The sequence below is a fragment of the Cucumis sativus genome, chromosome 3 (genome assembly GCF_000004075.3).
Source record: "Cucumis sativus cultivar 9930 chromosome 3, Cucumber_9930_V3, whole genome shotgun sequence".
Lineage (NCBI taxonomy): Eukaryota > Viridiplantae > Streptophyta > Magnoliopsida > Cucurbitales > Cucurbitaceae > Cucumis > Cucumis sativus.
Window position 1 is genome coordinate 11,169,252 of NC_026657.2, and position 13,087 is coordinate 11,182,338.

Consider the following 13,087-nt stretch of genomic DNA (forward strand, 5'->3'; position numbering starts at 1 on the left):
GTCACCATATATATGTGTCAAAAGAAGTTCCAAAATTAAGTTTCATCAGCATAAGTACCTTTTTTCCAATGTATATTCTTGCATAAGCATACAAATTTTGTCAACCAAACATAATTTTGTTGACCTAATGCAAGTTTACCGACGAAAAATGTTGCATTGACATACAAGTTGTTATGACGAAAATACATGTTTTGTCGGCATAATTATTCTTCAAAATCCGTTAAAAAACATATATGTTTGTTGACATCGTTTTCGTTTGCATAAATGAAAATACAATGTACTTACAATTATGTAATAGTGTGAGAATTGTTTTGATTTGATTTTAACTTGTTTGAAGAGAAAAATTAAATCTTTGGTTAAGTTATACACATTTTGACGCCCCTAATCACACAAATAGTTGTTAATGTTTTAACGATAGAGCAATTTGTTTGCATCACGTACATATTTATTGATATACTATGGATTAACTATAACATAGGTTTTACCTAATGAAAAAGAACAATTAAAATTAGAATTGTGTGGGTTAAGTTAATTATGTTATTGTGGGAAAGTTGAGTGTATCCATTCCAACATTTGTGAGATATAGCAATAATAACATATTTTTTTAATTATTGGGGTAAGGTTAGGTTATAATGGGGAATTTTTCTCTCCAACAAAAACGCATGCCCACCAACGATTCCTTTTCCACACGTGCCAGCCTCCAATCTCTTACCAACAAGCAAACAACTTTATTTTTTATTTATTGTTGTTAAGATTTTGACAAATAAGCCAATAAATATTTATTGAAAAAGTAAAACCTACAAACCTTTCACGAATTAATTAAAAAAGGATTGATTTATAATGATGAAAACAAGAAATAAAGAGGAATTTGTTTTTCTTATAAAAAAATTAAATTTATGTATTATGGAATATTCTTTGCTTTTCATTAGTAATTTGGTTAAATTTGGAAGGGAAGATTCACGTGGAAACGATTGGCCCAAATAAGTGAATCAATTCCTTTTTTTAAATGAAAAATTAATTAAATTAAATTAGATTATTTTAAAAAATTGCATCCGATAGAAAAAAACATTATATATTGCGAATATAAGAATTTGAAGTGACAATGACAAATGTCAGTATATCTTTATTAAAATGTACTAAAACAAAGTAATCTAATGACAACTATTTATCTATATATATTAAGTTTGTTTCTGGTGTTCGTAAAATGAACAAACTAATTTACCTACCGAAGCAAAGCTCATTTCAAGTGGGACAATATTCATTACAACTTGCTCATCTTAACAGGTCCCATCTCCTTAGCCTTCGCCCTCAGCAGATGCTTTTGAACTTTCCCAGTTGCCGTTTTCGGTAGCTCCCCAAATACCACAGATTTTGGGACCCAGTAAGCTGGCATTTTCGACTTACAAAACTTCATAATATCCTCAGCCATTCGCTGCTCATCACCCTTATCTATCTTCGACTTCAATGTCACAAAAGCACAAGGAGATTCTCCCCACCGTTCGTCTGCCCTAGCGACAACTGACACCTCCAGTATCGCCGGGTGTTGGTAGAGAGTGTTCTCTATCTCCACACTGCTAATGTTTTCACCTCCAGAAATGATGATATCCTTTGACCTGTCTTTTATTTCTATGTAACCATCTGGATGTTTTACACCAAGATCACCAGAGTGAAACCAGCCATTTGCGAATGCCTCTTTGTTTGCTTTTGGGTTCTTTAAGTAGCCTTTCATAACAGCGTTCCCACGCATTACTATCTCTCCAACAGTTTTTCCATCAGACGGTACGGGTTGCATTGTTTGAGTGTTCACAACGTCTAGACCCTCCAATCCAACGTACCGTACACCTTGACGAGCATTCATTCGTGCTTGGGCTTCTGGAGGCAATGAGTCCCATTCTGGCTTCCATGCACATATTGTAGAAGGACCGTAAGTTTCAGATAGGCCATAAGTGTGAGTAATCCGGAAGCCCTTCTGTGACATTGCATATAATACCGAAGGAGGTGGAGCAGCTCCTGCTGTCATGACATGGACAACATGGGGGAGGGGAAGGATAGTATCTTCTTTAGGGGCATTAACAATAGTATTAAGAACCACAGGAGCAGCACAAAAATGTGTTACTTTATGCTTGGCTATGGCTGAATAAACTGCCTTAGCTGTGACCTGTACCAAAAACCAAAAACAAAAATTTTCTATCAACAAGAACGATGGCATGGAAGGACACCTACTTTTATGGTGATACTACTCTAGATAGCAACAAAAATATGCCATCATTAAATTTCTCAAAGGGAAAGAGCTTCACTGAAAACTTGACATAGAGTTGAAAAAGTTACAAAATAACTTTATCAATGATAACCGCCTCACAGTGGAAGTATATTGCATCACAGCATCAGCCGTTGGCACACAACAGGTTTCCATATAATGAATGAGAATGAGTTCCAGATAATCTTTCGTTTTAATATCCATAAAAGTGCTAGTGTTCTGTTTTTCTTTGATCTATTGTCGTTTGAATCTACGATACTAGGAACTATTCAATAAACATAAAATGGTTAGATATATTTTCTTGTTTATACCTGCCGGAGGCATATACTTGTTCCACAGAGAGCAGCCAGTGCCCATGTGTAACACCAACCATTGCAATGGAACATTGGAAGAGTCCAAAGATATATAGCTCCTTCATTCATCCCCCACACTAGGCCTGCACTCAAAGACATGACATACGCCCCTCTGTGGCTTAAAACCACCCCTTTAGGACTTGCAGTTGTACCAGACGTATAGCCTAAAGTAATGCTCTGCCACTCATCCTCTGGTGGTTTCCAAGCATACTCAGGATTGCCTATTTCCAAGAATTTCTCGTACTCGATAGCCCCTTTTGATAAAGCATATTTGAGTGCTTCCGGATCACAGTTTTCATCGCCAATTACAATTAGAAGTGGAGGCTTGTAATGGCCATCACCCTTTGCAGCTAGTATGTTCAAAGCTTCCTCTGCTAAAGGGAAAAACTCTTGATCCACCATAACAACTGCAGATGCTGAGTGACCGAGAAGAAATGAAATTGTTTGAGCATTTAGACGAATATTAACACAATTCAGTACAGCTCCAGCCATGGGAACTCCAAAATGAGCTTCATAGATAGCTGGAATATTTGGAGCAATTATTGCTACCTAGATTCAACATCCAAGAAACCAATCATTTATCATTCAATTAACATCAATAAATCACCAATATCACATACTTTAAACTGATAAGCTTCTAAGATAACGCAGCACACATATTACAAAACCCTCTGGATTCGCGTAATTTCAAACGCCTATCGACTGTTTGAAAAGAGAAAATTCAGTAATCGAATATTGGGAGTCATGAAATACCAGAAGATCCCACCCCGAAACTTTATCAAGTGTCGTTAAAGCCTACAAACTTCACTGTTCTGGCTTTCCACATCATAAAGTAAGTAAACATGACGGGGCTAAAATCCGACAAACACTTAATCACTTTATGCAAGAAATGGATTCCTATTTAGAACCTACTGCAATAATTATCCTCCATGATCAAGTTGACTTTTAGCTCAAAGAAAAGAAAAAGATTCATCCAGCAATTACTTTCCACTCAGCACTCACCGATTCTGGATTTCAAGGAAGACAACCATCGCACCAAGGTCAGTCAAATGAATCACTCCCGCAGAATAAATGGAAAGAAACAAACAAACATGGAGAGAAACGAGAAGTACCGTGTCTCCGGCGCCGATGGAGCGGTTTGAAAGAGCGGAAGCCAAACGGCGGCAGCGTTGGTAGGTCTGACGCCAGTTGTAGCGGCGAGATCCATGGACGACCGATAATCTGGAAGGATGAACCAAGGCGGCTCTCTCAATAAACCACAGTGGCGTCAAGGCGGTGTAGTTGGCGTGGTTCTTCGGTAGATCGTCGATGTCTCTGGCTCCGGCCATGGCTCGGCAACCGAGTTCTTCTCTCTCTATTTGGTGGGTATCGGTGGTTCTCTCTCTACCAACAAACGTCAGGCGGTAATGTAGTGTGAGAAAAAGCGGTGGAGCGAAGTGTGTATATATATATATTATCACCGGGAACAGTAGAGAGAGATCCGACGGCTGGCGAAAGTCCAATGGTTATGGCATCGATCAGATTCTTCCTCTTCCTTTTCTGTCCATCTCATCGGACTCTCATATTGCAATGCAAAGCCTTCAATTGTTCTTTTTTTTTTACTTTTAACATTTTATTATTATTATTTTGTTAAAATATGATTTTGGTTTCCAAATTTTACGATCAATTGTTTATACGCAGTAACTGAAATAGATCAAAATATACCGTTATGTTGTCACTATTATTTATGTCGGTAAGTCTATCATGTTCTATTACAATAATAGACACCGTAATTTTTTGTGTCTTACAGACAACTATTTGTGTGATTTTTGATATCCCAATAATTTTGAAGATGAAAATTCAACCTACTACTCCTAAAATAGAAGTTAATTCCAATTAATGCTTATTTTGGCGTATAAATACTAAGATTTTTTTATAACGAAACTAATAACAACAAATTTATGTTTATCATGATCATATAAATAATTTGAAACTTGTTAGAAAAACACTGTTGTTTCCATATGGGTCGAAATATGTTGAATGCTTAAAGGATATGTTTAAAATAACATACCATATAATTATAATAAGCTATTTTAAAAAAATATAATTATTGATAACATAAAAAGAAATCTTCCTTTATAGATATATTTAACACGTGCGTTAATTTTTAATAAAAATCAATCGTTGAAATTTTATTGAATCAAATAGATATAAAATTAAAAGTCAAATAATAAAATTTGAAAGTGAGTTGAAATTAAATTTAGATTTAGTTTAGAATTCTAAAAATGAAAGAGATTGATTAGAATTTTAAAGCTAATATCATGAAATCAAATAAAACTAATTTTGTAATTTAGAAAAACCAAACTAAAACCAAACACATATTGGTATCTATACGTGTATATATAGATTTCCAAGTTAAGAGTTAATTTAAAAGTAGTCTCAAGATCCAAATTCAAGCTTAAAAGAAAGGTAAAGAAAATGAAATCAATTAGGTATGAAATTAGAATTGTTTTGAATTCCAAATCAACCAACCATTTAAGATAAACATATAAACATGAATTCCTTGTTTGCTTTTTTAATTCTAAAGAAAATGAAAATATATAAATAGAAAAATATAAATGGGTGGGCCCATCACTTTACCATTTTAATTTTATGATTTTATTTCTATCTCTCTCCAATTTTTCAATGGGAGATTTAGAACTTTTTAAGATGAGTATATTTTTTATTATTAAGAAACATGTAAATTCAATATATAAATAAGATTAAATTGTAAAAATTATCTATCTAGCATAGTTGTAATTACACTTTTTGACTTCTAATAATAAATATTAGACTCATCATCTTTTAAAAATATTAAAATTAGAATTTCGCAAAAATTAGATCCACATATAATCAAAATTCAATCCTCAAACTTATATAATTAGTAAAATTTATACAATCATATAAAATTGAATTGAGTAGTCAAATTTTAATTTTAAAAATTTAAGACATACTCACACCGGATGATTTTTGTAATTTAACCTATATATAAATTTAGTTCTTTATATATATATAATATCTATAACTTTACTGATTATGGTTGGTATTAAAAAATAGTTTTTGAAAAAATTATATTTTTAATTTTTAAGTTTCGAAGAACTTGTGTATTGCTTGTAAATTTTAGAAAGGGTATTTTTTAATAATAATAAAAAGAATACAAACTATTTATACTTACGAAATAGGGTATTTTTCTATTTTTCTATTTTTTCAAAAAAAATTAAAAATATATCTAGACTCCAATATATAAAAAGAGTTTTAAAAAATATACGTTATTAGTTTTTTAGTTTTTAAAAATGTTGTTTGAAAGGACATTAAAGTATTTTTTATTTGATTGCTTTTCTTAATATGATATTTAATTATTTTTTTTAAATCTAAAAATGATTTGATTTTAGAAATTATTCTTCTAACTTAATATGTAATCCTACTTTAAAGACCTCATGCATTAAAAAAAATACATTTTAAAACATAGATACTAAAAGTAGAGTTTTGTTGAGTTTGGTGATATGGGTTGTGGAGGATTAAAAGTAGAATCACGATGTGTCTAATCCACCGAAAAATGGTATCACACCAACCTATCAACTTGGCCAATGTGAGAGTTTCAATTATATGTCATCTACTCATTTTAAAACCCACATGCTATTTTGTCCAATTAGAGACTTCCTTTTAAAAATTGGAGCTTTTCAACCAATTTGAATGAAGAGGCCAATTTTAACTTTACAAGTGAATGGGACAAAATAATAACTGCATATATTAATAAACACACCTTTCGAGAAAATAATAAGTTTTCTTTTTTTTTTCTTTGGAGAAAACACACCTTCAATCTCTAGGGTTGGCTTCTAAAGTTTCGAAAAATAATTATAAATGATGTTAGTTGAATTAACAGAACGTTGATGATGATGGCAGTTAAATGGTTGCTTGACATATGATAATGATGTGGCTAATTCATCATTAGTGGCAAAAGTATACACAACTACATATGTATTTTCTTCATTTAATATTTACACATAGGTAACACAAGCAGAAGTTCATTTTCATTTAATTTTTAACCTTTGACCAAATTTCACTTACGCCCCACTCTCCTTCATTTTTCTTTGCTCCGTTGTTTGCCACTATAATGTGTTGGTGTGCCACTCGTAAAATTTCCCTCATGGTGACCCATTATTCCATATGTGGACGGGACCTCTCTACTAGTTGAGCCTCATTCACGAAGAACAACATTTGAGATTGAAGAATGTTACACGACCAGGAATGATATTGTTGGCCCTCTAGCTTAAAGTTGGTGGAATAAACTATAATAACACACTCCATGTTGGAGTTTCAAATATTAGTGTTATACAATTATCTATAGGTATAACCTACAATTTATTTGTTTTCTACTAAGCTTGAATGCAAAAGATCATAACCAGATTAAAATAATTTACATCCCAAGCGTAGACTATTATAACCGTAACTAATGATTAACTCTATGTTCCAAACACCATAGTTTTAAACTTGAATTATGATGACTAAAAGAATCATTTGTTTGCAAAGGAGAATTTCCTTAACTCATGGAAAATATTAAGAAGATGGCGGAAGGTTTAATTTCTTTATCTCTTTGGTTTCAACAGCTTGAGAAATACAGATAACCAATATAATCTGCAACATCCATACATAAAATGTATTTATGTTACTCAAATCACAAATGGTTCACATTCCAAACTTAGAAAGAACAAGATGATTATTAATAGACTACAAAAACTCAAATGAAATGAAAAAACTTATAACAAACAGAAGGAAAAATAATCAGTATCAATTGGATATATACACAGAACTCTCGCACACAAAAAAAGCATATATATAACTTGAATTCTTTCCTTCCCTTCAATTTAATAGCTTTATACATCACAAAACATCTTAGTTTCCAATCCAATTATTAATATTCTTTCATTCTCCATAGAATCAAACCAAGAATGAATTGATTGAGACAAAGACGAACCTCAAGAAGATGACGAGGACGAGGAAGATGACGACTCAAAAGGTTCCTGCTCAGCACAGCTAAGGACTTCATGGGATCCAGCTTCTTCTCGGCCAACACCCATCAGATCAAGGTAATGCAAGTAATGGGAGATGGGGTTGTTCATAGAGTCAACTTCACCCTGACCACACGCAGCATCGCCATAGAGGATGTTAATGGTAGTGCCAAAGCCAGGGAGTCGCTTGGCCAGTGTGTCATTCTTTGTCGGTTTCCATTTGCCTACAAACACATCATGGGCTGAGGGCTGGTTCTTCTTCACTGGGGTCATCCACTTCCAAATTGCGGCCTGAAATGCTAGAGTGGCATTGTCTTCAATGTACTCTGGATGGTCCAATAGATTAACATTCAAGGCTTCTCCTGTTTTTCCATAGTTGTAGTTCCTGGTAAAGCCCATATTCAGCACAAAGTAGCTCAATAAGTTTCAACGACAAACTTGGTCTACGCACACATCTATTTGGTCTGTAAACTATAGATTTTGAACTTTGACTTATGGTTTTGGCATCATTCACCAAATAATGACATTAATAAGAGTGTTGAATAATGATTGAGTTGACACCATCTAAGATCATAAATTTTTACAATTGAATCCATCTCGTCACTTAACAATAAAAAAACTTCTATGATGTTTCTAGATTTTAATTTGTGACTCTACAGATATAGTATGCACGGTGACTACTATGAATTCGAGTCTTTGACCCATTCCTTATTTTTTGACATTATCTGTATTGACCATTACACTAACACCAAACAATTTAAATATACACATAATAATAAAAACTGAACTGCTCCATACCGATAACCAACAGTTCAATCGATTCAGTTTGACCGGTTAGCCATAGGCTATTAGCCAGGGGCAGGACAAAATGGGCCATGAGACAACGCTGAAATGGCCGAAAAGATGACCGGAAGGAGGGAATGATCATGATATACAATATACAAACAAACATTGCATATTATTTCGGGTTTAGCCTTCAAATAAATAAGTCGCCTTTGGACGGATTGAACAGTTTGTTCAGTTTTCGCTCACACTCCTAATCTATGGTGGATGCAACTTCTAAATCTATTATTATATAGCCTAAACTCACTTTATTTTGTTAAACTGACCACTTTTCTAATCCATTTGTTCACCATATCATGTTTATCCAATAAATCCTATTTAGTTTAAGGTAATTAATGGTAACACAACACGAATTCAAAATTCCAAGTCGAGAAGCACAACCATCAAACTTCAGTAAATATCCTTCCACCAATCAACAGTGGGATGTTAAAAGTGGAGTGGATTTAGAGAAGACATACCAGTAGATAGGCAAGGCACCACGGCCATGGTAAGAAACTCCAGGAGTACAGGGATAAGTGAGCTTGTAATATTCATCACAGTACAATTTATCAGGACTGAGCTCCTTGTTATAGCACAAACCCCACGCCAACGGACCTCCAGTCGCCACTCCATAGCCACCTGAAACATTCAATCAAATTTCAAACCTACACAGATAATTAAAAACAAGAAGCATAAGAAGAGAATGAAGAAACTAACAAGTAGTTTTGCTGCCAACATGACCAAGAAAAGCAGCAATTTCCTTCATCCCCATAAGCTTCCCACCGGTGGTACCAAATCCATGAGGCTGAAACAAAGCCGCCGCCGTAATAAAAGATCGATAATCCCAAAACCCTGCAGCGTGAGCAACCGGAGAGTTCCTCTTGGAGAAGAGATTCTCAAATTGATAGGTCTGAAAGTAATCAGAAATGGTATGATTACAGCAATACTCCGACCAGCCTTTACACTCCCACCCTTTGTCACAAAGCTTCTTCCCTTTCACAATCTTCACCAATGGCTTGACGGAGACTTCAGAGTCGTCAGCAATGACGGCGATGGCGGACAGAAGCAGAAACAAAAGCAGAAGCCAAAAGAAGGGCTTGGATTCCATTGTGTGATGAAGAAATGGGGAAATGGAGGAAGGATTTTAAAAGGGGGGAATGGGAATTGCTTCATTTGAGAGGGAAAGTGATGGAAAGTGAAATTAGAGCTCGATTAGGAGGAAGAGATTTTTCAAAGTTGGAGGAGAAACAGTGTTTTTACTTTGGAGTGATTTGCAAGCGATGCAAAGTTGAAAGATGAAACGAACAGACCATTGTTTGCTTCTGTTGCAGTGCTGCTGCACCTTCCTGCACTCTCCCACGTGTCGAGGGGTTTTCCTCTTGCCAAATAACTAATTAATATCTATTGTTATTGTCACTAGTTTTAATTAACAATGTGTAGTATGTAATAATGAGGATCAAACCCCGTGCCTTGAACATAGTAGTACATACTTGTTGTTATCTAAACCATATTTACACCAACTATACTTGTTTAGAAAAAAACAAAGGCGGGATTCACACTTCAATTTTAGTATGAATATTATTATGAAACACGACACCCATTGAAGAGAAAATTATAGCTTAGAATCTTGTATGTTAGACAACATGACAACTTGTGTGGAAAATTTTATCCACAAGCCTCTAAAAGTGGTATTATAAATAACCTCCTTAATTTTTTAAGACGGGACAAATGAAAAACACAAACTTCACGTGTCTTTGTAAAGCAACGCTAGTCTTAGTCTAAATATTGAGTAGTTTGTTGAAGTAAAAACTTTTGATATTAAACACCAACACATCCTTAAACAAAATTTAGACTAACAAATAGAACATGCCTATGATTTGATTGCTTCTTATAACCAATATTTGAAACATTGTTGTAAATTGTGTGAGTGGGCATGATAGACTGGAAAACTGAGTTGACTGACCAAATCAAAGTTGGTTGGTCAAAGAATGAAAGGTGTTGGTCGATGTCAGTTTTGAAAAGTTTCAAATCAATAAATTTGAAAAAAATATTATAGAGAGTTAAACCGACTGACAAACATTTGCTCATTAACCATTGGTATCGGCTCGATTGTTTATTAAACCAACCATAGTCAATTTGATGGCGATTTGATTGAAAAACTAACTTCGATAGACCAATGATCATCCCTAATAGATTGGGTCACTCCCCATTTAAATTTTACCAATGCTTCAAAATGACTCACATGCACTATATCTCAAGCATTGTAATAAAAAAACTTAAAATGCAACTATAGTTGCTAATTTCCAAGTAAGTGGCCTCAATTATTAAAGATATACCTCATTCATTCATCCGATTTTTTTTTTTTAAAAAGTCACTCCTTACCTCTTGTGACCTTCTATGGTCATAGCATGTGAAAACTTCAGACCTTCCAACTTCAAAATTTTTCGTACTCAAGTTTGTTGTTTTATTTTGGGATTTTTCAAAAATAACAAAAAAACACAAACTATTTACGACAAAAAACCACATAAGAAAAAGAAACTCATTATACTTGATTTTATCCCAAAATATAAATAGTTTGTCCACTTTATCATTTTTATAATTTTTCTTGAATTGAGTGTGACTTTCATATTTAAAACCATTATTGGTGAATTGTTTTATAGTTATTTTAGTAATTTTTTAAAATAAACTATAGATCCTAGGTAAGCAAAATAGACTTGGCTTTGATGAGTTATTTAGGTTATGACAATTTAGGTTAGGGTTATTTATATGCATACCACTTAGGTTAGGGTTTTTGACAATTCCCTTTTAGGTTATGATATTGTTGGTTATATTACTGTTTTAGGGTTTAGGGTTCTTGAATGGTATGCATGCCCAATCGATTGGATATTTGTTCTTGAATGGTATGCATGCCCAAAGAGCATTTCCTTTTTCTTTGGTTCTATTTAACCTTAGCAAAATATTATGAACAAGTTGAATGTGTTTGTGTACATATATATATATCTATGTATTCAAACAATTTCTCTAACTAATTGATTCAAATCAACACTAAACAACGATAGACATGATATGCTTATATCAGTAGAATTGATAAAGACTATAATAGAAGTCTATCACATATAATCTAAAACTTTATTATAACTTATAAGTATTTTAATTTATTTTGTTATTTTTTAAAATGCTTCTTATTTCTAGTTGGAATGCATGTCTTCTACAATTTTATATTATAATATATTTGATAGAAAATTGATATTTGATTTAATTACGTACTGTTAATTTAATAAATCTAACTACGATATTCAGACATGACTATCAACAAGTTTAACAGGTAGATAGAATAAAAATTTCAAATTGTTATAATTAAACTAAAGGTGTGCAAGTTTTTCGAAAATTTGTTTTTATTTAAATATCTTGATAAAAAAAAATCTCAAAATAAAAAAAACAATTTGTTTTTTTAAGTATTTGTGCAAACATAGTTTTTAAATATACTAACATGTTTTTATTAAATTTTTTTGAGATTGATGATGGGGAGGGGACGATCATAGGAGTTGGTTGTCGAAAGTTCACATTAAAGTCATCACAAACAGTGGTCAGAGATTGTGTGACGATGATCGCCCAATATTAGCCTAAACTGTAAAAGAGTTTTTATAACAAAATTTCAAGGTTGATTGGTAGCGACAATCAATATTATTTGCTCCCGTCGGATAGATCCACATCCAGAAGTCATAGTTGGTTTTTGAAAATTCGTTATTAGAGTCAACAGAGGTGTTGGTCGACCACATTCACGGGAGAGTAGTCTAAACCCTAAAAGTATTTTTATTATAGTTTTTCAAGATTGATTGGTGACAACAGAGACTGGTTGGTGACAGTCGCAAGAGTTGGTTGTTAAAAGTTTGTCGATGGAGTCAACTGTGGTGGTGGTTGGAGATTAAGCCGACAACGATTACGATAGGTGATGTTCGAATCCTAATCCTAATCCTAATCCTCAACTAAAACTAAACATTGCTCTAAACAAGAGGCTGACTAACATAAACAATACAACTACCCTATTAAAAAGAATGGAAAAACTAATTAGAATTTATATTACTTCAACAGTTTTGAAAACAAGTGGTAGGAAAACAAACATTGGTAAATACATTTAAACTTATAAGAAATAAAAAGAGAAGGTGGATGGGATATGATATGACATGAAACCCAACTAAGTAACACATTAATTCACAATGAAATCTCCCATAGCCCACGGAATGAAATGCACAGAATTTTCGGCCCTCCTCTCTCTCCAAATTTCCCTCGTGTTAAAATCCCACCTCACGTGCGAACCACAACGTTTTTCAAACTGGGCCCCTCACGCCACCCACCACCATTTGTCCACTTTATTTATTGATAATTAAAAAAGAAAGCGCGTTAATTCCTCCCTAAGGACTCTCCAATGGCCAAATAAAACCGTCCTATTAAATTATCTTTTTCTACACCATACTTCTTTTCTTATTACTTATTTATTCGGTCCCCCTCTCTTTTTTAAAGCCAATAAAAACAAACAATCACGACTTCCCTTCTTCAAGTCAGTGGATAAAATTTACATTTAAACACCGATAGAATACATCATCGTAAGTTTCCCTAGAGACTAAGAT

General features: G+C 33.5%; 2 protein-coding genes across 4 annotated transcripts; both read right to left on the reverse strand.

Annotated features, from left to right (window-relative positions):
- Positions 1 to 1,058: 1,058 nt before the first annotated feature.
- On the reverse strand, positions 1,059 to 4,196 carry LOC101209903 (acetate/butyrate--CoA ligase AAE7, peroxisomal). Its single transcript, XM_004134188.3, has 3 exons — positions 3,723 to 4,196; positions 2,569 to 3,159; positions 1,059 to 2,158 (listed from the first exon to the last, which is right to left on the reverse strand). The coding sequence occupies exons 1-3, from the start codon at positions 3,936 to 3,938 to the stop codon at positions 1,262 to 1,264; spliced, it is 1,704 nt and encodes a 567-aa protein (XP_004134236.1). The 5' UTR covers positions 3,939 to 4,196; the 3' UTR covers positions 1,059 to 1,261.
- A 2,395-nt stretch (positions 4,197 to 6,591) lies between these two features.
- LOC101210152 (chitinase-like protein 2) lies at positions 6,592 to 9,794 on the reverse strand. 3 transcript variants are annotated; one of them, XM_004134189.3, is made up of 4 exons: positions 9,177 to 9,794; positions 8,939 to 9,098; positions 7,604 to 8,022; positions 6,592 to 6,917 (listed from the first exon to the last, which is right to left on the reverse strand). In XM_004134189.3, exons 1-3 carry the CDS (start codon positions 9,565 to 9,567, stop codon positions 7,605 to 7,607), a joined length of 969 nt encoding a protein of 322 aa, XP_004134237.2. In that variant the 5' UTR covers positions 9,568 to 9,794; the 3' UTR covers positions 6,592 to 6,917; position 7,604. The 3 variants fall into 3 exon arrangements, with proteins under 3 accessions (XP_004134237.2, XP_011651079.1, XP_031739420.1); XM_011652777.2 differs by having other exon boundaries at positions 6,592 to 6,930; XM_031883560.1 differs by lacking the exon at positions 6,592 to 6,917 and adding an exon at positions 7,184 to 7,263.
- Positions 9,795 to 13,087: the final 3,293 nt, after the last annotated feature.

Excerpts from the sequence above, each read along its gene's own strand:
- LOC101209903 (XM_004134188.3), bottom strand. The coding sequence starts at position 3,938 with ATGGCCGGAGCCAGAGACATCGACGATCTACCGAAGAACCACGCCAAC. Across the intron at positions 3,160-3,722 it reads CCATCGGCGCCGGAGACACG|GTAGCAATAATTGCTCCAAA; the intron begins GTACTTCTCGTT and ends TGTTGAATCTAG. Across the intron at positions 2,159-2,568 it reads CAAGTATATGCCTCCGGCAG|GTCACAGCTAAGGCAGTTTA; the intron begins GTATAAACAAGA and ends TTTTTGGTACAG.
- LOC101210152 (XM_004134189.3), bottom strand. The coding sequence starts at position 9,567 with ATGGAATCCAAGCCCTTCTTTTGGCTTCTGCTTTTGTTTCTGCTTCTG. Across the intron at positions 9,099-9,176 it reads TGTTGGCAGCAAAACTACTT|GTGGCTATGGAGTGGCGACT; the intron begins GTTAGTTTCTTC and ends TGAATGTTTCAG. Across the intron at positions 8,023-8,938 it reads GGTGCCTTGCCTATCTACTG|GAACTACAACTATGGAAAAA; the intron begins GTATGTCTTCTC and ends GGGCTTTACCAG.